The sequence below is a fragment of the Eptatretus burgeri genome, chromosome 15 (genome assembly GCF_056783735.1).
Source record: "Eptatretus burgeri isolate ZD-2024b chromosome 15, Ebu_testis_v1, whole genome shotgun sequence".
In the NCBI taxonomy this organism is placed as follows: domain Eukaryota; kingdom Metazoa; phylum Chordata; class Myxini; order Myxiniformes; family Myxinidae; genus Eptatretus; species Eptatretus burgeri.
Genome location: NC_140975.1, coordinates 33,667,053 through 33,693,363, shown reverse-complemented (window position 1 = coordinate 33,693,363; position 26,311 = coordinate 33,667,053). Strand labels below are relative to the sequence as shown.

Here is a 26,311-nt window from a genome sequence, read left to right as displayed (position 1 = left end):
TTGTAGGACGGCACCACCACAGACACACACACACCAAAAGAAAATGGACCCCACCGGGTCTTTATTTCAACCCTCGCAGCCAAGTAGATAGACAGGCTGGAGGTCAGAGTTTGGCCGGGTACCTGGCCGCCTCGTGCGGTTACACCAACTCCAACCCACCACGGTGGGACTCGAACCCATGACCTGGAATCCAACGAGTCCACGATCCTGGCTGCCACGAATGACGATCGAGCACCACGGTCGTCGCTGCCACGACCACCGCCACCATGAGGAACCCCGGGAAAGACCGCAGATGATGACGACTCCAGACCAAAAGACCAAAGGGCAAAAGCAAAGAGCCCAGACGACGACAACTACAGACGACGGCTCTCTCCACCTTTTTTTTTAATCCTCCCCCCCCCCTCGTGGGTCGAGGGAACCTCTCTGAGGTAACCCGCCTCTGGATTGGACGAGGGGGTTGTCGGGCGATCGGTGGCCTCTCCTTATTGGATGGGCCGAACACTCCATCTGGCTGGGGCGGAGTCGGCCCTGAGGTGATGAGCCTCCTGATTGTTTCGGTGGGGGAAAATGGTGACCATCCATTATTGGAGGAGGTCCGGTGGGAAGGGGCAACGACCACCCTCCTCCGTGCGTGTCTGAGAACCCAGATGGAACAACCATGGGAGCACCCTATTCCCCATCCACCCTTGTAGCGGGGAGTGGGGATTTTGGGTCGGCTGTCGGGCCGGCCGCTGTCGATTGGACGAGCTCACGGTGGGCAGGGGGAAACTCACCCCTGTACGTGACACGTTGCACGTGGGCGATGGATGGCGATGGTGCGAGAATGAAGGATTGATTGGTTGGCGTAGGGTATTGCAAAAATCTAACAAGAAAAAAAACTTCGCAGCGCACACATGAAATTCCCGCTAGACACAGGGGATGGATTCTAACTATACACATATACTTAACGAAATAACTAAACTTTGGGACTGCTGACTGTCTGTGTGCAAGAGGCTTCCAAATCCGTAACAATACCTCCACCCCGTAATGCCTGATCCACGAGAACATATCTGGCCCAATACATTTTTGATATCGTGCTACGTATCTCTCAATGGTGAAGAATCACTTTAAAATTCTAGTAGTCGAATCCGGATCTTCGCCAAAATCTAATCAGTTTGTCCTTGTCACACACCGAACCTGTCCACGAAATTTCATCCGGATCCGTCCACAACTTTTTGAGATATCCTGCACACAAACAGACAAACAAACACAGAAAGGTGTGAAAACATAACCTTCACCTTCAGTGGCGGAGGTAATAATAAAATTATTCTAACCGTGAATATATTGTTGCGGTTTTATAAACCGCATGCTAAAATTGAAACGCACACAGCATGGAGACTTTTCGAATAGTTATCTCCAGTATGAAAGTTAAGAATAGCGCCTTCCCTCTAGGGGTTATGTGATTAAATGCGTTTGGTTGGGTAGTTAATGCCCCTGTAAATCCGTTGGGAGAATAGAGACATCATCACGTGATGACATGTGCCATGACAGCCATCATCACAGGGCGTGTGTGTTTTACCGCCCTGGCGTTCAACGTGTGCTACGTACACCAGCATTCGAGAACGTGTTCCAAATTCTCCCATTCCCCTTTTATTGTTTAAAGCCCCACAAAGTCTTTGTTTGTCTGTTCGTCTGTATGGACGTTGACCCTGTCGTGTAATTTATTGCTTTCTTCCCCTGTACTGTGTTTCGTTTCCCTAATCCCAGTTTATTCCCCTCCACCAAAGTGACTGGCAAACGAGCCAAGACACCACCCAACCTCCCTGAAATGATTGCCCCATTCCCTGGCTTTGTGCCATGAATATTGTTGGATATTTGGGGTTCATCCCAGGAGCATGGGGGTAGAACGAATTCCCCCCCCTCCCCCATGTTGAGTGCGGAGTTCTGTTCATGACGACAGCTGGAAGGACCAAATGACTGAATATCTGGCCAGGTGGCAAAATGGGCAGGGCCGCGGGGAAACCCTCCAATAGCTGGCATGGAGCCGGCTCGTGGGGTCTGACGTGGCCCAATGGCTGGTCCCAGGCTGCCTTGGTGGGGGAGGGGGGGGAATCTGACACGTGGCTCTGTGGCCCCGCCTGCTTCCAGACCTAGAAAGCTGCGCTTGTCACACTGATTCTCTGTGTCTCTGTGTCTCTGTCTCTGTCTGTCGTCGCCCCCTCACTACCTTAGTCCTGGTTGCTGTGCTCTTTCTTCGTTTGCCTCGAGCTATCGGTGATCTGATTGTAGCAGCACTCGTTCTCTCTCTCTGCCTGGGTCATTGCACTCGTTTCTTCCCTGGCCTTGGACGCGTTGGTTTGTGCTCCTGTTGGAGCTGGTGGATCCTCGGTGATGGAGAGCAATGTTGGGGCCATTTCGGAGAGTGGTACCAAGTTGGGGAGGGTGCCGGTGACGTACTTGCTCATCCCAATTTGTCTCCCTGTGTGTGTGTGTGGTCTGATGGGTATCCTATTTTGTTAGCCGGTAGGTAACAGGACCCCTAAGAAACGGACGCCACGTTGTCAGACGGAATGAAAACCCGTCATTCTTGTTACAAAAACAGCTAAAATTGATGAAAAAGCGGCCGAAATTGAAACCAACACAGTAATTACAGTCGCAATAGCAACCGTAAAAACAATTACGGTTGTTTTGCTCTCGGACTTTTCGCGACGGAAATAACCAATCTTGCTTCCGTTCCCCACCAATCTATTTCGGGATTGACCGTTCTTGTGTGTAGAATAAACGTGTTGGTTTCCATTATGTCTGCTATTGTGACCGTAATTACTGTGTTGGTTTCAATTTAGGCCGCATTTTCATCAATTTTAGCTGTTTTTGCAACAAGAATGACGGGTTTTCATTCCGTCTGACAACGTTGGCGTCCGTTTGTTAGGGGGGCCTGGGTAAGGCACAGGTTAAGTCTGCAACTTGTACATTTGCTTTCCCTTTTTGTATATACACATGACACAGAACAGAGCAACTTTTTTCTCTCAGTGATCCCTTGATGGCACTCTTTCTTGCATTCCCCCTTTTCCTGTCCTGGTTTCCCTTTGACGCCATTAAAACTTAAGTTCCCCTCCCTCCTGCCCATACCCCTCATCGCTCATTGTAAATAAATTATTCTTGTTATATTTCCAATCTGCCCGTGGTTGTCCTTTCTTCCATTGGTCCAGAAATGTCCGTATGTAGATTAGCCGGGAGGTTATAATTCCCCATTAATGGGCTCTCATATCAGTCTGGTGTTGTGCTCGCAGAAAGCTCGGCCGCATTAATCACGATCCAATAAAGATAATAGCATAATTGCTGAGGGTACGATTCCCCGATAAGGAGATCACGTGTTCTGAGGTAAACGGTGTCAGACGGAGGACCCTAAGTCACGTGGTCGAGCTCTTGGCGTTTGCGATCATTTAGCAACCCACCACAACACAATTTTTCATGTGCATCGGCCTGTGATTCCTGGTGAGTCCGGGTAGAACCAGGAATACTTCCCACCCCCTTAGTACCCTCACGACCCCAGGTCCGCAACAACATTGCGTTTGTAAGGGGGATGGGTGCGGTATATATTTCCTTAGAAGAGATAATATTTATCGAGTAGGATGGTCCGTGTATGAGTAGTTGGCCAATCTCGATGTAATTAAGTAGCACAATGTAGCTGAAGAATTGTCTGTTTAAATGTGCATCATACGGAGGGTATTGTGTTGTAATAAACAGTTCTGGATTAAGGTTAAGACAATCGTATGTTTAGCCTCTTGTAATACCCTGGGTGAGGGACAGGGTGAGGAAGAGAAGAATGACAGCTCTGGGAGGGATAATTAGGCAGATCATGATGGGGTTTCTGCCAAGCAACAAAGGAGAAGGGTAGAGTTTTGTCATCTCTGGAGGGGAGCAGTTTCGATACTTCTCTACGGGAGGAGTTTTCAGAATGTCTCGGGGTTCTGCAGAGCTTGGGAGCGTTTATGCAAAGAAAAGTGAGAGGGATCACTGAGAAAACAGTTGCTCTGTCCTGTGGTGCCTGCCTGCCTGCTTTCTTGTGTTACTGCCTTTGCCCTGTGCCTGCTTCATCATCCCTGGTTCCTGCCCGTGTGTTTCATTGCCTGCCTCATCGCCTGTTCGGCTCTCCTGCCGGTGGACCTGTTCTCTCCTTGTCCACCAACAGATAAGGCCTCACCCGGTTCTCGGCCCCCATCCCTGTCTGTGCTTGAATCCATTGTGCAGCGCCTTCGATTTTATTCCTCTTGTATATAATTATTAATTTATTGAATCCCGTTTCCCCTCCTCAAACCACCATCATACTCCTCCGTCGTGATGTCATCATCCCCTGCTTATTTATCTGGTCGGGAATAAACCCCATTTTTAAAGAGTTAAGAGCCTTGTGTGTCTCTGCGATTCCCACGCACACAAGGCTGCCATTAATTAACGTTTCCAATGGAGTAACAGCCAGTTTGGTCCATGTGTCTTGCGTTGGTCTTATTTGGCGTAGGCACGACATGACGTATATAATATTATTATTTTCTGTGCGGTTATTAAATTTGAAAGTCGTGGTGAAGGTTTAAAAAGATATAAAACTAGAAAGCATCTCAAAATCAAAGCCACATCCGTGTCCACTTTGTACTCAAACAAAATTTGACAAACATGACAGTTGAAAATTTTTTGTACATTTATTCATTTGTGTTCTCCATATTCTCATAATAAAGGTTTGGTTAATATTTAATGTCAAAAGCTCAATTGGTCAAATTGTTATTGCTTGGACAGACACACTGGAGTTCAATTGTAAATAAATAAAGAAACACGGAAGCAATTTTTAAAAAAAGGTTCTGGTGCTTGACATGCTGTGGCAGGGCTAATAAGGGCTATTCATAGAGAAATCACAGGGACTTTCACATTTTGACCCAACTTATTATTTAACTTTCTCCATATTCTCATAATGGTTTGTTAAAAATCTGATGATAAATTGACAAAAGCTCAAGTGGTATAAAAAAGTTATGGCCGAGACAGACACACTCGCACATCTCACATCCAGATGAATACACAAGGCACAACACAGGACTGTTAGACGAAGACAAACACAACCACTGAGCTTTGGTGAAGTGCTGTCACTTCTTGGGGCATTCTGATTACCAGCGACCCCATAACAATGACCACTTTTCTCACTGCACTTAGCTGGGGATTGGGGATTTTCACCAACCTATGGGGATTGTCTATACTCTTCTTTTAAATGCTGAACATTAAACAAGGATACAGTATGTTCCACCTTTACCCCGATTCATATAGTTGCCATCGCGCCTCGTATTCAACGGTCACGAACAAAGCTAATATAGATCATGCTTGGGAATGCAAAGCAAGAGTTAGAAAACCTCTTCCCAATTCCCATGTCCTTTTTCTTAAGACTGGGGTAAGATGTTCTATAAACTCTCTTATGAAACCACGCATGCAAAGCGAAAAGCAGGGTTAAGCAATTCGTTCATGTCTGTCTGTCTATCTGTCTTATCAGTTTGTGACTGAAAAACAACTTTTTATTAATTAATTTTTTTAATTGAATGTTATATTTTGAACATGAATCGGAAGACAAACCTGACGTTGAACAGGACTGTTTCTGAATTTGAATTTGTCCCAATCGCACATGCGTGGAGAGGAGTGAAATTATTTTTTACTCTGTCTGCTTGCCTGTTTGTCAAAATTGAAAATCGTTCCAAACAGTAAACTTGCTGTTTTTAAGGACATCATAAAGGACACAACAGGTACGAATAACTAATGACATAACGTGTTAGACATGGTGGTGTAATTGACACTCCGTAAAACAGTGGTAAAACCCAGAATTGATTGATTTTATATGTAGGACTTCACATAACTGGGACTCAGGTACTCCTGCATGGTAAAAAAAAATCACTAAATGCGTACTTCAAAGATGCTCCGACAGCTCAAAAGCGTACTGGCATAAAAGAGGCTTTTGGTGGAACGTTTTCTCAGTTAGTGTTGGTAAGATTCTTCCATGATAAATCTGATAAATTGATTTACTGTTCTGTCATTTAAAAATTTAAGTGCTCAAAATTAAGTTTATAAATGATAACATTATAATTTGTTATATTTTCACTTACAAGATTAAAAAAAAATAGATCTAAGGAGAACACATGAGCGAAGAGGAAGAAGAGGAGGTTTTCTCAGCGAGTGTAGGTAAGATTGTTCTGTGATGATTCTGATAATTGATATGCTGTGATTTCAAAATTAAGTTTATAAATGATAACATTATAATTTACAAGTTATGTTGTTAGTTTATAACTTGTATAATGTAAAAAAAAAAAGGAGAACACGCGAGCAAAGAAGAAAAAGAGGGAGGCTCAGGAGCGTAAAGAAAGAAAGAAAAAAAAAAAGTGGCTTGCGAGTGTCTTGTCTGGAGTGGACGTTTTGAGAAGGCACTTATAGAGAGAAGAGTAAGATGCATACTAAGCTGAGAGGTGCTTAGGAAAGCAGATTAGTATGCTTGAAGCTGACTTTTTTTTCTTTCTTTTTTTCCCACATGAGTACCAAGCCATTTCTGTTGGTACTCATTGGAGAACCAAATGAAAATTGTGTGAACCCTTGTTTTATATGTCTTTAAACCTCCTTTAAACCTTTTATTTGAATTGAATTTTATATACTTAAACACCTGTAGAATACAAATCTCCTTCATCATACTTCCAAGAACCTCCAGTTTTGCAGTACTTGGACATTTCCTTTAGGGTGATGGAAAAGTATAGGACTGCTTCAATAGTGCTAAACTTCTGGATTTTTTTTTTTTTAATGGTCTTTAAAATTCAGGTATATACATGAACACTGTGCAGGGTATCATGTTCTATGAACTCTTGTTGTTAAAGTCTTTGGTATGATTTAGCTGAGGTTTGAACTGCCGATCTTCCGAATTCGGAGCGGATGATCTAACCATTATGCCACTGAGTTTTGTAAGTTGTCTGCTCATTTACAAGCCTTAATTTATCTTTATTTGTTTTGGTTGTGCCAATTGATGTTGAGGATTTTATGTTACTTCTTCCTCCAAGATTATTGATATGAAATGTTTCACTTGAAGGATATCTTATGGTATCTTGGCCAAATTTCATACTTCTGCTTAATTATTCTAGTTTGATCCTTGTCTGTTTCTAGCATTCTTTCCTTTGACCATTTGCTCTTTTAATTGTGTATCAAATGCTACAAAATCATGTTTGCATTGTGATGATCATGTGTTATTTTCTCTTGGTCCCAGATGGATAATCATTGCTGTGTTTTATGGACGCTACAAGTTGGACCTCATGCTGTGCACGAGCGGTGCATTAGTGCGCCATTTCTTTTTTGGTCTTCTCCTCATTGTGGCTGCAATTATTCTGATCCTTTCAACTGTTGTGTATACCAGCATGAAAGGTAATACTATGCTATATTCTCTTATGTGTTAACTTGGTTAAATTGTGGGGAGACTGGCAATGTTGTGTTGTGGGTGTGAGTTACTGAGCCAGTGAATTGTCTGGGGTGCATAACTATCTCAACTACAACTGCACTCGGTAGAGCGCTTACCTCCACCAGGCTGAACAGTTTACATCTTGTATCCCACTCATAGGCCGGATCTACATCCGGACTTGAACCAAAATCAAATCGACTTGTTCTTGTCACTTAACCAACTCATCCACCAAGTTTTGTCATAACTCTTTGACAGCTTTTTGAAATATCATGCTATGTATAGTTTTTGGTCCCATCCCTCAATGGTGGAGAATCACTTTAATTATAAAAGTTCTCTTATTCGGATCATCACCAAAATCGAATCGGTTCATCCTTGTCACACAACCAACCTGTCCACCAAGTCATCCAAATCCGTCAATTACTTTTTGAGACATCATGTTGTATGTCGTTTTTATCCTTCTCACACAATGGTGAAGAATCAATTAACAAGTTAGACCCCACAGGGGGTTGAGCGAGCACTCGCAGTACGTGAGCCAGCAGCCACTGTGCACGCACTAGTCCCTGTGGGGTGTGACATGTGTGAATCAGTGTCTGTGATGTGTGAGCCTGCACCAAGGGAGTTCATTGCTGTGGGGTGCGAGGCCTCGCCGGTCATGAGGTATACTCCATCAGGGTGCAGCCTGAGCCATGGATTTGGACTCGCATTGTCAAGTTCCTAAGAGTCAAGTTCCTAACTGGACGTATAAGTTCCTAAGATATCCAAGGTGCTCCTTCCTGGTCATCTATGAGAGGTGTGACTGGGAGGATCACTCGGAGCATGTGTGGCGGTACTACTGAGAGCCTGAGGAGGTTACCAGCCAGGCACATGGTCCAGCAGCCTCTCCATGTGGCAGCTCACCATGCTGCATTAGTAATTGGATGTGGATCACTAGCAAGGCCTGGGTTGAGTACTGCCACCAGTCATCTGCATAACTGGAGTACCAGTCATCTGTCATCTGGAGTACCAGTCTTCTGCATAACTTTTTTTTTCCCTCCAAAAATGAGACCCGATTGGGTAAGTCCTGGAAGGGCCATATTGTTGTGGGGCCGGGTCTCGGTGGCGAGCGTGACCGCTAGATGGAGCAGTAGAGTCGGCTCCACCAAACACCCGGAATTTAGGTCTTACCTTTCAGATAAATCCGAAAGGTCACGGGTCCCTTATCGGACCAAAGATCGCCAATAGGTCGACCATGTGGGATAGGGTCATTTTCCAATATCAATATATCTAAATACCCACGTCGTCCAAATTACCGGGGATATTCACCCTCGGCAGGATCTAGGTGATCCAGCCGTTACCGAGCCGGATCCGAGTCGTACCCCGAGCGGAGAGTACCAGAACCCTACCGGCTAATTGCACGATTACGGCAACAAGGAGGCCTCCTAATTCCCGTTCGCAGCACGGCAAACCAATGGACAAGGACGAGCTGGGACATTCAACAGGAGGGGATTTATTTACAATAGGCAGGGAGAAAGAGCAGAGTTATCCGAATAAGCAATGCAAATAATGTACAACAAAAAGCACTTAACAATCCTACTTGTCAGACGGGGCCCACAGACACACACACGCACACAAATACCCAAAGAAATGGACCCCGTCGGGTCTTTATTGAAGGTTTCCAGCTTGAGGAAAGGTGAGCTGGAGACCAGAGCGAGCTTGGACCTTCCCGCCTCGTGCGGCCCTTGACGATCCGGCTCGGCGGTACTTGAACCCGCAACTCGATGCCGCTGCAAGCACCGGGTACGGAGGGCAGTGTCGGGCTCCAGCACACGACGAGACCAGAGCCAGCGACAAGACAAGACCAGCGACGAGACGAGACAAGACCAACCACACGATGACCGCGCCGTCCCGTCTATTTATTCTCTCGGTCGCGTCCGGGGTGGTGGGAACATGTCTCACGTCACCGCATCCCTCATTCGCCGGGGGAAGTTGGTCGTCTCCCCGTGATTGGTCGGGGGGTGTGTCGGGGCGTCTCGATCCCCTGCCCCCCGAAGAGGCTCTGCTTCTATTGGAGCTCGCTCTGCACCCATTGGCTGAAAGGTGGCAAACATGCTCACACCTTCCCGATTGGCCGAAGCGTGGAGTCAGAACCTCGGTGACCGAGGGAACTCTCCCCACATGCGTGTTCGACACGCCATCGTGTGGGAAATGGTCCATAGTGTTGTTATTATTGGGGATGTAAAAAATCCTAACTATAAAATAATCCACAGCGCACGTACAATTAATCACCCATTAAATATAGGACGGGACCCGACCTAGAAACACATACTTACCGATATAACTGATCTATAGGACCTGGCTGTTGTGTGCAGTAAGCTTCCAAATTCGTAACAATATAACCTTCCACAGATCTTCTTCTTCTTTCGGCTGCTCCCTTTTTAGGGGTCGCCACAGCGGATCATCCGTATGATCCGCATAGTGATTTGGCACATGTTTTACGCCGGATGCCCTTCCTGACGCAACCCTGGTCGCCTCTTACGACACAGGGATATGGTACACCTATTCTAACCGGGGTATACACCGGCCCAGTATACTGGTACTCACTTCGCCGACCTCGGAAGGATGACAGGCTGAGTCAACCCCCTGGTGTATTAATTCAGTGGCTCAACGGGGCTTGAACTCAGGACCTTTTGGATCCCAAACCGCTGCCCTAACCACTGTGCCAACACCAGGCTCTTCCTTCCACAGATAGTCCGCTGAAATTAATGGGACCTTAATTTTGGACAAGAACTGGGTTTTATTGGTTGTGAAAATCAGGGAAGAATAGCTGCAACATTAAACAACCTCCCCAGTGGATATATGGGTTCATTGGATATATAGCTGTTAGGAACAGCATAACTTGTATGGAAGGTAAATTGAAAATGGTATGGCAGTGAGGAATTTGTGATTAGGGCAGTGTTTTGAGTGCCTGCGGGTGGTGCAAGCTCTTGAGGAGAGAGTTGTGAAGCACTGCCATTCCTTACCCCCATTTTTTGTTCCATGTGCTACTGGCAAGTGATATGTTGGGGGTGGGGGGGCAGGTTTGGCTGGCCACAGGGCAAGGAGAGACCCCTGATAGCTGATACTTGATGACGGGAGATGGGTGAATGAAATTTTTTAAGTGTTTGTTTGGATTGTGTGTGTGTACATATATGGAAATGATGAGACAGAGCTGGCTGCACGATAAGAAGGATAGAGTTGACTTCGCCTTCCATAACCCCTCTTGGTTAAAATAAACAAATTTTTGGTTGTCTAATTGGCATGTGATTATTTAAGAGACAAGGCTTGGATTTTTTGAGTGACCTTGCCATGGGCTGATGGTCCAAACGAGGGGGGGTGGATGTTGCGTTCTTGGGAGGGGGTGATTATCGAAGTAAGGTTTTGCATGGTATTTGTGCTCGTATAGGGTTTAGCAAGCACCATTTCTTGTATTAAACTGCTTGGCGTCTAGTTGTCTGATGCATAGCCCGCTTGGGGAGGATAGGTTTGGTCCACATCGTGGTAGCTGGGTAAGGTTGTCCCATCTGGTGTTCCCCCTCAACTGAAATGGACCAGGGCCAGATCAGGCCGAATTGTGCCACCGCGTGTGCTAGTTGTAGCCGGCCTGCTGCTTCGAGGCTGGTAATTGGCTTTCTGGCAAGCCCTGTGTCTGCTTTCTGATTCGTGGAGGGGAGTGCACCCTGTCAGCTGGCCTTCCACTGGCTAGGTACGCACACACACATGTAGGCTGACAAATTTCAATGGTTGCCTGGGTGATTGAGACAAACTATAAATAATACGTACTTATTTGGAGCATGAACCATAGCGTGTCGCTGCGTCCACTTTCTGCCAGAGCTCCAGGGGCCTCCATCTGGCCATCCCCCAGGCAGATACCTGGCCCATCCCCATTTCTTAGGGATAAGGCATTCCAGGCACCCACCTGAAGGGACCGCCTCAGGTTAACTCGGATTAACCTCTGGTGGACCCCACCTCAGCACCAGCCCACCACACACCACTTGGTGTGCTTTTGCAGAGTAAAGTGTTTTTTTTTATGGTGGCTGGAGTGCAAATCCTGCCACCAACTTCCTAGGAAAGGTAGCTCACTGCAGGATGTCTGCAGATGTAGTTTGGCACCAGATATGAATGACTGTTGGCTCGCAAGAAGCTCCTCCGCCCTTTGACAAGTTTTGTTTTTAGTCCTGCTGGGTGTTCATATCCATACACCCTCCTCACAGAAACAGGTTAGTTTAGTCGCCGACATTCAACCATGAACAGGTTAGTATGGGTTTTACATGATACCTGGAGCAAGTTACAGATCTTATCTGACCTGACAAACTGGGTTGGGTGCCACCGTGTCGGCCAGGTTGCTCTGTACCATCTAGCATGGCACAGGGCAGAGCTCCCATCCTCATGCGATATATATATATATATATATATATATATATATATATATATATATATATATATATATATATATATATATATATATATATATATATATATATATATATATATATAGTGTTACGGCTGTGGAAATTCGCATTACACCATAAAGGGCCGCCAGGTGAGATATCTTCATAGGTACATGTGTAGTTAACCCAAACCCGTTGTATAGAGGGAATTTATGTGATTCTTCTGGGCTGCGACGCTTTGAGTTTGCCATTTTTTCTTTCTTTATTGTTATTTTCGACCAGTAAGCCGCCAACAACGCAAACAGCCACTCCCCTTACCTTCACAACTCCATCCCGCAAACAGCGCTTCACCGCCATTCCCAAACGGCACCATAACTATCAAACCCTCCACCACCTTCGCCTCTCTCCTTCACAACCAACAACCGCACCACCTGTGAACACTGAACGTCGGGCTGTCTCGGGCCCATTCGGCGATTGGTGCCGAGCGCACCGAGCCGCGAGCGTGGGTGGCGGCCTTTCCGAGGGGAGATTTGGATCAGAAACGGTTCACGCCCACTTCTCCTCCGTCCAATTAGCGAGCGCGGGGCGGCTTGGCCCCGCCTCCAAGCGTGTGTATGTGAAGTCCGTATACGCAAATTTTAGGATCAGGAGAGGTTCACGCCCATTTTTGCCCAACCAATGGCTGACCGGGGGGGGGCAGCGTGGCCCCGCTTCCAATCGCGTTCTGATCCTAAAATTTGCATATTGGCTTCTCCTGAGCGCTATAAAGGTGCGAGCGGAAGGCGACTCGGGCGCTTGAGAGGTCGGAGGAGAATGTGGAGCTGGAGAAAAGAGGGGAGCAAATTGAGTTTTGGAGTTGCTGGAGAGTGTCGTCGAGAGGTTGCTCTTGGGGGACAAGGAGCATGCGTTGGCGGAGTGGAGTCGAGTGCGCGCGCTGGAACTGTAAGCAAGGGGGCTCAGGTCCGAGGCAGGAAGGTCGGCGACGAGGTTGCGGTGTGGGGGATCGCTCGTCTCGTCGCGGGACCCAAGCCAGCCAGCCACTCCTCTCCCCCAGGGCATCAACAATTCCCCCTTTTTCCCCCATGCTGAGATAGTGCAAAAGGGGGCCCCGTTCCCACCCCACCCCAAACGTCATGCCAACGAAACCCACCAAGGGGCATGGAGTCGGGGCACAGCGGCGCGGCCACATTTGCGGCTTACCCGCAAATGCGTCACGAGGACACGGGTAAGACCTCCCCGGTCTCGCGGACCTGGCCGCTCCTCCAGGTCACGCGCACATTTGGCCTACAGGCCTGTCTGCCTCCTTGTCTGTGAGGGTGGCTTCTTTCTTTTCTTTGGGGTTTTTGTGCAAATGTCTGTGTTGGCGCCGTCTGTGAAGTAAAACTGTACAAGTGTTGCCGTGTGTGCGCGTAGTCGGTTTTAACTGCTTTTCTTCTTGCATTTGCTTTTTGTGTATGGCTGTATATACGTGCTTTCCGTGTGCCGGGAAATAAAATGCTTGCTTGTTGAACTGTGCCCGTTTCGCTTTGTCTTTCCTCCATTGACTCTCCATCCTGCTTCACGTAAAGGGTTCGTAGCGGGTGCAAGATCTCAGTCATTAATCTGAACCGTCCAGGTCGACGATAACACCGCTCGGTTATCCCGATAGTACGGAACGGGTCGCCCAAGCGGCTCGTGTCCGGAGTCGACCTGCGGCGAGGTACGATCGCCCGGTCGACCATTCGCGCAGGTACTTCGGTAGATCGAATTTGGCGAGCAACCCTATCCTGCGCAGGTGGGCGATTGGCACGATTGCGGTGAGGTCGAAAGGCCCACCCGTGACTAGCTCCCGGCGTTGGTCCGAGAGAGTCACGACAGAATTGTCCGTCCGGTGGGCGACGTGCCGCAATTCGAGTTACGCGGCCGTTCGCACGCCGGCGGGCGCGAATTCGCAACAAGATATATATATATTTTTTTTTTTATCATTATTATTATTATTTCCCCCCCCCCCCCAACTCAAGTTGTCAGATTACAGGTATGTGCCACAATGCCCAGCAGAGCGAAATCATTATTTGTTGAACCGGCAATGTGTTTATTTCTCATTGCCACTAATATTGACGATTTTTACCATATATGTACCTTCGACGTTTCAGTATAATTGTTGTCTTCAGTATAATGTTATTTGCAATGTCACCTATTTAACTGGTGACCTTTTATGGATATTTATCTGACTGAACAAAGAACGCTTATTGTGTAATACAAATTGACTCCATTGCTTCTTTGTTTTCCAAGGTACCATCAGCAATCCACATCCTCGCAGGCGGATGCCATTACTGATATACTTGAGGACGGTGCTCTACGTACCTGAATTCACATGGCTGCTCTTGGGGCTCTCCTGGGTTTTTGAGGTTCAGAGGAAACCGGACTGTGCAGAGAATACAGTTGGAGCAATGCAGGCATCGCTTGCACTCAGGTACATGATGAGAATAAAACCGAGCTGCTGCAAAGTAATCATGGAGTCAGTTCGCAAAACAAAGCCCATTGTAGCATTTGAACAATTGTATGACCTGTTCTTTTTTTTTTTTGGTATACATTGTCGAGGCTCATATGAGAGCTAACACACAATGCACAGCAAGGGGGACATGAGACAAGAGGGGTGGGAGAGGGAAGGACAAAACAGTGGAGAACAGAGACATTAGGAGATCTGTGGAAGGGAGAGTGATGGGGTGGGGAACACAGGGTAAACAAGATGGACACCACAGGGACTTTCAGGAAGGAAAGCAGGGAATTTGAAGGAGGTGGGTTTTGGGTGGATTAACGAGGGTAGAAACGATCGAGGTTTTGGATGGGCGAAGATAAGAGGTGGTGGTGAATGGCTGTTTTGAAGGCCTGGAAGGAAGAATGGGATTGAAGATAGTGTGGGAGTTTATTCTAAAGGCGGGAAAAAGAGGGGAAAAAAAATAGTGAAGGTGAGCAGCGATTCGTGATTTTGGTAGTTTTACCAGAAGGGGGTTGCTGGCGGACTTTGAGCGCCCTGCGGAAATATGGGGGGGGGGACATATCGCACACAGAGCGGGGGGGCGAGACTGGAGAGGAGACTGTAGACGACAGAAAGACCACCGACCTGCCTGCGGTGAGGGAGGGTGAGAAGCCCAAAGACTCAACCTCACCGCAGGAGATACCAATGGTCCTAAATGCCTTGGTTTCCACAGCGTGAAGCCGAGAAAGGTGAGAGGCTGGAGCACCAGCCTGAAGATCCTTCTTCTTCTGAAGATTCTTTGTCTCTGCCCTCATTATCTTTTAACATGATATGAAGCATTGGTGTTTTTATTATTGCTTTCCTGCTTTTAATTCCCTCTTCCTAGTGCTCTTTTTTTTAATCTGCTTGTCTATTGACACCCATTATATATGTTGTTTATATTTAAACGTAAAATTGACCATTGCTTGGGAGGAGATCCTGAGCCTCCCCATGAGCTCTAACCTGTCTCGGGCTGATCATGTGTCCAAGCTGGCTTTCAAATCCAGATTGTGCCCCCAGAATATTCCACAGTGATGGGTCCTTTCTATGCCATTCTCAGCTTGCAGCGGTGTTCATGTCCTCCCTGTGGGCTGGTAGTGCTGCTTCCCATATTTCTCCTTTGGGGTCATGAAGTTTAAGACCATCCATGTTATTGCAATCTCAAGACAGCAAACTGACTCTCGGAGAATGTTTCTTGCTCACCGCAGCCACATTGGTTCCAGTGCAGTCTTTTAGCATCTCTCTTCTGGTCTGGCATTGCCTGCCCTAACAGCTGTGTACAAGCTGAGACCTTGACAGAATGATACAACTTCATCTCCTTCACTGTATTGTAAACATTTTTTGTTTGAACTGGTGTGTGTGTGTGTGTGTGTGTGTGTGTGTGTGTGTGTGTGTGTGTGTGTGTGTGTGTGTGTGTGTGTGTGTGTGTGTGTGTGATTTCTGAACAATTGTTAATTGATAAAGCTACATATTGAGCCTAATTGTTTTTTAAAGTAGTAAATTTTGAATGAAAGATTTTTAAATCAGCAGCAATGTCGTGGAATGAATCTCCCCAAGCTCGACACGCCAGGATGTGCCTCCCCACTGAGCACCGGGTTGCACCACTCCACCCCCTCCGCATGCGCCAGTACACGCTGTTTGTCCTCTGCATGCCAGGATGCACCATTTGCTCCCCACTCCCTGCATGCTGAGACCTGCTCTCCACACATGCTGGAGTGTGCCTCTGCTTGCTTCTCTTGCTACTCTGCATACTGGGACGAGCCCTTTGCCATTGGGATGCGCTCCCTCTACACTTCTCTTGCTGCTGACATTCTGCCCTCATGAGCTGCCTGCTTGATCCTGTCTGCTCCCTCTCAGGGCCCATACTCCCTACCGTTCAGCCTGGGGTTATTCTCTGAACTTCTTCCAGGCACTCCTAACTTTAGCAATGGAGCTCGATCTTGCTCCACCATTAGCTCCAATCAAGTCACCCAAATAACAGAATTTGTCAACACAACACAACACAAAAGTCATCTGACACAATCATCTCCACTTCCAGGGGGGCCAGGAGGCAAAATTTGCATTTGATCCGAGTCTGCTCTTAATTCTACTACACCTCTTGTGTATCCATTTCTTGCAGGTAAAGCAGAAGATAGAATTGCTGCCAACTCCAGATTGACAAACAGCATGAGGGAATTTCCCAATGTTGACAATATTTATTTTCCTTCCATATAAGTGCTACTTCATCAGGATGAAGATTTCCGCACTGCGGTTGTGCGCAGGCGTGGAACAGCGCAATATAGCCAAATTGTGCAATTTTATTTTATTTTATTTTTGCTCTGGTCCCAAAGCATGACCTTGGTTTTGGACACCTTCACTCAAAAGTCCCTTAGACTCCATAATGTGGGCACATTGATTTTGGGCAGTGTTGGTTGCTGAATCCATCATGTCATGTAAAGGCTTTCGTCCTCCCCCTTTGAGCTGTAGCTTGACCAATATTGATGTAAATATCAATTTATTTTTGCCTATTATCTAATTGTTCATGGCATATCATTTGTAACCTTAAGCCTGGTGTTGGCTTAGTGGTTAGGGTGGCGGCTTGGGATCCCAGTGTCCTGAGTTCAAGCCCCGTTGGCTGCTGAATTAACACCAGGGGGTTGACTCAGCCTGTCATCCTTCCGAGGTCGGCGAAATGAGTGCCAGTGTACTGGTCCCGGTGTATGCCCCGGTTAGAATAGGTGTACCATATCCCTGTGTGTCGTAAGAGGCGACCAGGGTTGGCGTCAGGAAGGGCATCCGGCCATAAAACATTGCCTCACAAAAAAAAGCCAAACCCCTGCACAGCAGGGAAAAATGGCTGTAAAAACGGTCATTTTTTAATTTAATATCATTTGTAACCTTGGTTTTTTGGGGGGGGGGGGTTTATATACTGCAGATGTAAATGTTTCATTTTATTTTTCTGATTTCCATTTTCTTTTATTTGAATGCTTTCTTGCACAGCTGCCTCATTCTGATTGCCACCCTCATCTTCCTCGCCCTCGCCTTTGACCCACTGGGAAGTTCGAGCTCTGAGGCCGTTGCAGCAGCCCAGGGCCTGCCATACAACTTAGAAGGGAGTGAGACAGAGCAGCTTTTCCAGGGAGCAAGGCAAGCGGCCACACGTGTCTGGGCCACACGTGTGAGACTGCTGTGCTGTTGTGTGGCTTCTGAAGATGCTGCTGGTGCATTTGATCATGTTGCTGGAGTCATGCGAGACTTTTTCATGGTAAGCAGGACTATTAAAAAGGAAATCCCAATAAAACATTTTCTCTTGTTGTTTTCTGTAATGTAAATCATGGTATTCATTTTGCAGACTACAATATCATACAACTTGTCCATAAGAATGAGACCATGCAGGCTAGTGTTATCTGAAGCCATTCGTTATTCGGGTCATGGGTGGCAGGATGCACACTCGCCTCTGATCTGTCTCGCCTGAGTTAAAATCTTGACACAGCTATAAACTTCCACCCTGGTGTTGTGCATTCAGGACGATTTGTACCAGGCTAGACACTTAGAAGTGAGTGTGCATACATCTAGGCCATCCTGCCAGCCCCTGTCATGTAAGGCTGCTTTTATTTACAGGACCAGGGGCCACGGTCTGACACTGAAGAATATGAGAGATGGTAGTAAGGCAGGGGTCTTTCATTCGGTGTAGTTGATGCATGGAATGGTCTTCCTGGAAAGATATGACAACAGAAGCAGGAGATGGATTTAAAGCTTAATTAGCTAGGTACTCAGAAATATTGGGGATAGAGTTTGTACATGGGCATTGGCATGACTGCTCGGGAGGTTAGGTATGGTTGGGGTGTTTTTTTATGCATGTGTAGTGATTGTTATATCTGAGCTGCTCTCGTCATGAAAGGAATGCACTCTGTTTCTTGATTCCTCACTCTACAATAGTTTTCACCCTTAAAAATAATTAAGAAAATAAATAAAACCACCCTCAGGACCCTGCAAAAATGTTATGTAAAATTTTTTACTTTTATGTATTGTGGAAGCATTGAGTTCTGCAGAACATTTTTTGTAAGGGATGTTCCTGTGCCAGCCCCCACTGTTCTCTCCTACTCTCTTGATACCGCTCCTCCTCTACCCTCCCTCCACCAAGCGAAATGAAGTCTATGAACTGATATATTCAATTAATTTGGTGTTGTTAAAACACAGGCCAGGCATGATGGGCTAAATTTCCTTCTCCTGTGTCCAACTTGCTTATAATTATCTGTGTCTAATTGGTATTGCGGAATCTTGTTAATATGGTGTGAGCTATACAAGTGGATTATTTGTTGGCCTGGTTTCAGAAATTTGACTGTCATTGCATTTACAACATCTTTACCTAATTTTGTAATGTTCAATATATTTGAAAATGCTTTATGTGAGAATATATTTCCATGATTTTGCATTTGGTGATTAATTCGCTCAAATATTTTCATGAATCCCATAAATGACAAGTATTTTGGTTGGTTTAAAGGCCAACTGTTTCATATTTATTTACAGAGCACTATCAGAGATGGTCAAATTTTCACTGTGGGTCCACCATGAAGATTGTGAAGATCAGAAAGAGTGATTTCTAAAGTTTTATAGGCACTAATTCCAAACCAAAAATAATGGACTGTTAGAATTGACAAAACTGGAAAATAAGTTAAACAAGTAGCGGTACATTCAAAGTATACCACCTCCATGCTAAATAAATAAATAAATCCTTTGGCGCTTGCCGCTCAGCGATGCCGCCTTTCAGCACATGGAGTCAGAATTGGGAGGGAGCGGTGTGCAATCATAGTTTTAATTGATTCATTGCATAAATAAAATAATTAATTTCTTAATCAATTGGCTAATAGCATACCAAAACCACCACAGTTTCATTCGAATCTGAAACTTTTTGAAAATTTAGTGATTAATGAAAAATACCCTTTATAGCCACTTGGTCACTGTCATGTCCAAATATCAGCTTCCTAGCTCAAAATATGCCTGAGATATTGCCAGGATGAGAAATAAAATAAATAAGTAATTAATAAAGCGATAATAATTAATTGAATTGATTAATCAAACAATAAAAAATACAGATTTTGCCAAAGCACATCTTCACTTTTGTCCCCAAATTTCAGCTTCCGAGCTCAAAGGATGGCTGATATCTTGCCCGTACAAACCAACAAGCAAGAAATAAAACTGAGTACACCCTTCCTTCGGTGCCTGGCGATAATGTCATTCGGCGCCTGGCGATAATGTCATGCATTGTCTGCGTATGGAATTGGGAAGGAGCGGTGTACAACAAAAGATTAAGAAATCAAAGTTTGACAATGGCAGTGATTCAAATGTCACAGGCAGCGACCGTACCAATGCTCAAAGTGACAGTAAAATAACATCAGTGACAATATTAACAAGAACAACATTTGGTGGAGCGCATACCTCCACCAGGCTGAGCAGTTGTTTTTTTTTATCCCACTGATAGGCCAGATCTGCATCCGAACCTGAACCAAAATCGAATCTGCTTGTTCTTATCACATACCCAACAACTCTTTCAATGGTGAAAAAACACTTTGAAAATTGAAAAAAAATTATCTTTTCCGGATCTTCACGGAAATCATCACACAAGGACAAATTGTCAACCCCCAACCTGTCCACAAAGTTTTGGCCGGTTCCATCCATAACTTTTTGAAATACCATGCTATGTATCGTTTTTGGCCTTGCATCTTAAATGGTCAAGAGGCACTCGTAAAATTCTACATCTGGATCTTCACCAAAACCTCATCAGTTCGTCCTAGTCACACACACACCCTGCCCACCAAATTTTGTCCAAATGCGTCCATGACTTTTTGAGATATCCTGCTCACAGCCAGACAAATGGGGGTGAAAATATTACCTCTGTTCACCTGGGGGTGGCAGAGGCAATAAATATACTGGATTGGATGTTATCTTCTCGAGCTAAACCAAAAATTTATTGTAATGTCAAAATGATCAACAGGCATTTTTAAACCTTACAGAAGGTTTCCTACCCTTTGTTAATTTATTAGAGGTGCGTTAAAAATGCATCAAATGTATCATTGGTGTGATGTACAATTCCTTGAAAGAGGGATAATTGTTTAAAAGGACAGTATAGCCATGCATTTGGAAGACAGCTTGGTCCAGTATCTACATACCTTCACTTTCTTTTCTCGAGAAAGAAATAATGTTCTGTAACTGGTTAATCTTTCACTATTTCTTAACATAAAATGTTCCCCAGCATCATGAACACCAGACATGTGTGGTAAATGCTTTAATCCCAGCTTCATACAAGTCTTTGGGTTGGGCATACAGCCATTAGAGTGCATTCAGGTCAGGTCAGGTATGAAAGCACACACCAAAGCAGCGTGTTGCTGCGTCCACTTTCCGCCGGTGCTCAAGGGGCCTCGTCTGGCCATCCCCCAGGCAGATGCCTGGCCCATCCCAATCTCCTTCAGATGCTGATCAACCTGCTGCAACTACGAGGCACGTGGTCGGCCCATTGGCCTCCTCAATTCATGAGGCTCCCTCGCTGAGAGAATCAGATGAGCAGGATCAGTGTCAGGAAAATGAGCCACATGTCCATACAGCTGCAGCTGATGCTTACGGACTATGCAGGTAACAAATCTCATTTGAATCTCTCTCAGCAACCGCTCATTGGACACAACGTCCGACCAGCGATAGCCAACGATTCTCTGATGAGACCTGGTCTCCATCTTAGATCCCTGGTCAGAGTCCAAGTCTCAAATCCGTAGAGCAAGATTGGAAGCACCAAGTACCTGAAGACTCGGACTTTCGTCGTCCTGCACAGGTACCGACAGTGCCACACCCATGATCCAGTGAATCCGTGACTCCCAGGCCCAACCCAGACGTCTATTGGCCTCTGGCTCACAACCAGCAGAGACATGAATAACACTGCCAAGGTAAGTGAATCTTTCCGTGACCTCAACATCCTCCCCAGAATCCAGTCCATACGAGTACTGAAAAGTGTGGGGGCCAATACACACATGACAAACTCCAGTAAAAACTGGAAATGTCAGAGATGGTATCACCACATCTCACAGCACTCTCAGTACCAGAGTAGAGTTCAGACATCAGATCGATCAGTTTTGGTGGCACCCCACATCGACCAAGAATCCTCCAGAGGACATCCCGATTCACTGAATCGAACGCTTTACAGAGATCAACATAGGCTGCAAGCAGCCCCTGCCGAAACTCTCGTCTGCATTCGGTGAGGACACGAAGAGCAAGGATACGGTCAATCGTTAACCTCTTTGGTGTAAAGCCTGACTGCTCTGGACGCTGGTGCTCAAGCAGATGGTGGCGAACCCTATCAAGAATTATCCGAACAAAGACCTTGCCCGGCACTGAGTGGCGCCACCCCTCGGTAGTTGTTGCAGTCTTGGCCATTACACCCTTCCCTTTTCATAGAGGGACAACAAGGCCCCTCTTCCAGTAAGTGGGGATGATGCCTGTGCTCTAAACAGAGCACAGAACTACATACGACACTAGTACAGCATTTCCAGCAACCTTGAGAATTCTGCATGGATGCCACAAATCCCAAGAGCTTTGCCCCCTTTCAACTTGTTCAGCACAGCCCGTGTTTCCACAAACGAAGGCGGTTCACAGTTGATTAGAGGGTCAGCAATGGGGATAGTTACACCCCTTACAACAAACTCAACAGTTGGTGGGTCAGCCTGGTACAGCTGCTCAAAGTAACTGGCTCAGCAGGCCTTCACTTCAGACTCCTCTGTCAAGAGCTCACCACCCACAGCTCAAACTGCAGCACACTGAGGGATGGGCTTGGCGGAAGCAAACGCACAAATTCCTCTGAAAGCAGGACGCGAATCACTTCACCACAGGTGGTGCACATAGTCCTCTTTGTCCGCCCTCAGCAAACGTACAGTTTTATCCCTGAGAGCCCTGAACAGCCTGGCCCTGCGACTGGTCAATGGCATCCAGTGTCCCTTAGGAGACAAAGTTCTTCTTCGCCTGATGGTGAGTTCCAAGGCACCACCGGCAACATCAAGGATGGTATTAGTGAAGGCACTCCACAACTCTTCAGGATCCCCCAAAACATCCAAACCCTTCCAAATCCCTACTCAGCCTGCTCGAAACTCTTCAGCTACTCTCTCATCCTTGAGCTTGCCAACCTTCAGCTTAGGCTGGGATGATACCATTCTCCTGGATTTGTGCTGCAACTTCAGAATTGCTTCAACAAGCCTGTGGTTGGTGTTGAGGAACTCAGCACTCTGGTAGACTCTGCAGTTATAGAATATCCTCCAATGAGCACATTGTCAGTGTCCTTTGCCACACCACCTGCGTTTGAATACCATGTCAATCAATGAGGCTGTGGGTGCTGAAACCATGAACTAGCCATCATAAGTCTAAGACTTCTTGCAAAGTCAAGGAACTCAGTCATTTAATAGTGCTATTCTGGTTCACAGTTCTTGACCCAAGGGGACTAACACATGTCTCATAACCATTCCTCTCAGTGCTATTTGATGCATTGAAATCTCGCCTGGGGCACTGATTAACCACAGACGTGAGCATGGCATAGAATGTCTCCTTCACAGTGTGATCACTTGCCTCAATTGGAGCATATACAGAGACCAGGGAAATGACTCCCAAAGAGTGACGAATCCTCAGTCTCATAGTACACCCATTGACTGTTGTTGCCTCAATTATCACTGGAGTCAGCTTATTGGACACAACTACAGCAACCCCTTGGGTATGATAATGATCAGAGCAACCAGTTGGCGTAAACACCCGCCATAATCTCACCACGATCCGGTCTCCGAACCTCAAAGTGCTGCATTGCCGATGTTCAAGCACTGGAGCTCAGATGACAGCAGAGAAAGGTGATCATCCCCTCTTAAGGATAGAAAATTCCAGTTACCCACCTGAAAAACTGCCTCAGGTTAACACGAGGAGACCGCCATCTGGTGGATGACACCTCAGCACCACCCCGGCACACACCACCACAACCCAACCCAGAAAGATTACCCTGTGCTTTTCCTCCCATCTAAGAATGGGGGTCCAAAAGGCTTTGCCATTGGAGATCGTGGGAGTGCTCATCACATCCCACACATTTAGATTTTCCTGATGATCGCACCACGTGCCTTCTGGTTGATTGGTTTGCATTTGTGGGAACAATCATCCCGGTGGCAGACGGATGGTTGTTCTTTGCAGATTAGGCGGTTTTACCGTATGAGACAATATCCACGGCCGATGCTCACTATTACAGCCAAGAAGTACGATTGATGTTTAAACAACGAATATGGTCATCATTGATTAGATATTTCTTGGTATGCCATCCCGATGAGGGTAAATAAGCCCAATATCCGGATAGGCAGCTCCGTTTGATGTTTAACCGATGTTGACCATGTAATCTTTGTCTGTTTGACAGAGTCGCTGGACCGAGGCCTCTGGATTGGAGGTGACACTTTGGTGCAGGACTTTATGTCCATTGGAGATTGGGGGAGTGCTTGTCTTGCTCCACATATTTTGATTTGCCTGCCAATCATACCACGTGCCTTCTAGTTGAATGGTTTGCATTAGCGGGAACAATCGTCTGGGTGGCAGACGGACGGTTGTTCTTTGCGGATTATGCGGTTTTCTTGTGCGAGACATAATCCGCACCCGATGCTCACCATTACAACCAGGAGGTATGATTGATATAAACACACACACTCACTCACTTTTTTTTTTTTTTTTTTTTTGGTGAGCTCTGTAATCCATCTAATGTTCACATTGCCAAGTGAGTTACTATAACGAAACGAATGACGATTGTATCTATACTTGTATGCAACCTGAGTCGTTCCCACAATGTTTTTGTTCAGGACACCGATTTGGTTGCTAGCGACATTGCCGCAGGCTTGTCTTTGCTGCATCAGTACCATGATAATGAGGAACTGCAAGCGGTTTCTACAAATGTTTCTACACCATCAGGGGTATGAAAAGAACATTTTCTTGTGCAAGTCACCACTCATCCTTTCTTTATAATTTGATGTTTACATGCTTTTCAAAGCCACTTTCTTGCTCACACTCTTTGCCAGGCTTCTTACTTTCACCAGCTTGATGGTTCTTGCTGGTTTCATTACTTGCTGGTTTCAATGTTTCTTCCCCTCCTCCCTTTCCTCTTTTCCTGTTTGTTAATCCTTTGATGTTTGTCCCACTGTCAGTTCTACCTTTCTCTTCCATGATGCTAATTGTACTTTTTGCAGCCCTATTCGCATATTGCATATAGAATTTTGTTTATGATGCATGGTTAAATCGATCATGCAATTGCCACCATATTGTCATACACTGCCAAAAATAACTTTTATAGTCAGGAAATATTTACTTAAAATAAATTTTCTTGAAATGACAAAAATTTTCAACCCACAACAAAAATGTCCATTGTTTTCTTATTTCAAGAAAACATTTTCTTACGAAGAAAGTTACTTTTGGCAGTGTATACTTGGTGGTGGGGGAGGGGGAAGGGAGAAACAGAGAGACAAAGAGACATGACGGTTATGAACATGTGCATAAAATTGTGATCACACCCCAAGTCACAGAGCCAATTGTTGCCCAGACTTTGTGCGATTGGGATACACAAGCACTTTCACCAAATACTTGGGAAAACAGGACTCATGCCACAGTGTTTGTAAGAGAAAACAAACTCTTCATTTGCAATCAAAACAGTTTGACCATTTTACCCAAAATATCTCAAACTGATATTGAATTAAGCAAATACACAGCACAGTTCATCAGAATGTGTCAACAAAATCTCGGAGTTTTGACAACAGAGCAACAGTCACAGGAAGTGAGCAGGTAATGATTGACTTGACAGTAGTGAGCAGCAGAGACAGTTGCAATCAAAATAAAGACCAAATATACTGGTACATAATATATTTATGTACCAGTACATAAATATATTATGTACTGGAAAGTACTTATAAAAGCTATTTTATTTGAAGTTATAACCTTTAACTTAAAAGCAATGACTGATTTCCCAACTGCCCGGATCATCAGCTAGGCAACGTTTTTCATTGAGGTTTCGATCCTTTCAGCCCAGAACCTCTCCAAACGGCAGATCCACAACCCTGGTCGCAGGTCCACATCGGTAGATTACTCAACATCAATGGACCAACAACCCCAAAGTTGTGTCCAGACATTCAATCAACACAGCAATGCAATATCCTTTTTCAAACTTATTTAATTACTACTTTTATTTGAAGTATTACTACATATGTATGAATAATTTTAATCATACACCACTTTATATGATAATATATTAAGCGATAAACACTTTACCTTGTAGACGTGTACATTACACAGCACCTCCATCTAACCATCGACTCAAACTGTCATTCAAATATTCAAACTGTAATCGATAACTGATTTTTAACATGCTGAACTGGGTATCCCAGCAACCACGAACAAATTATTTTAATATTTATTTATAATGTATTTTACAATAATATTTATTTATTTCTTTATTTGTTTTTAATCGAAATACCTCCTTTATTTGATATATTTCTTCTTCTTCTTCTTCTTCTTCTCTCGGCTGCTCCCTCTAGGGGTCGCCACAGCGGATCATCCGTATGATCCGCATAGTGATTTGGCACATGTTTTACGCCGGATGCCCTTCCTGACGCAACCCTGGTCGCCTCTTACGATGCAGGGATATGGTACACCTATTTTAACCGGGGTATACACCGAACCAGTACACTGGTACTCATTTCGCCGACCTCGGAAGGATGACAGGCTGAGTCAACCCCCTGGTGTATTAATTCAGTGGCCCAACGGGGCTTGAACTCAGGACCTTTTGGATCCCAAGCCGCTGCCCTAACCACTGCGCCAACACCAGGCATATATATACATACATACATACATACATACATACATATTTGTTTAACCAATAATAATAATTAAATAATTTACCACTAAAATAATTCATTCATTATTGTATCAAATGCAATGCTATAGGAACTT

The 26,311-nt window shown here is 45.5% G+C and overlaps 1 protein-coding gene across 1 annotated transcript in view; it reads left to right on the top strand.

Moving 5' to 3' along the window:
* DAGLB (diacylglycerol lipase beta) overlaps positions 1 to 26,311 on the top strand; it is a 68,389-nt gene that overhangs the window by 7,696 nt on the left and 34,382 nt on the right. The window contains exons 2-5 of the mRNA XM_085857399.1: positions 7,250 to 7,404; positions 14,116 to 14,296; positions 17,321 to 17,585; positions 24,175 to 24,285. Coding sequence (XP_085713525.1) covers positions 7,250 to 7,404; positions 14,116 to 14,296; positions 17,321 to 17,585; positions 24,175 to 24,285 — 712 coding nt within the window. The remainder of the gene's footprint in view (positions 1 to 7,249; positions 7,405 to 14,115; positions 14,297 to 17,320; positions 17,586 to 24,174; positions 24,286 to 26,311) is intronic.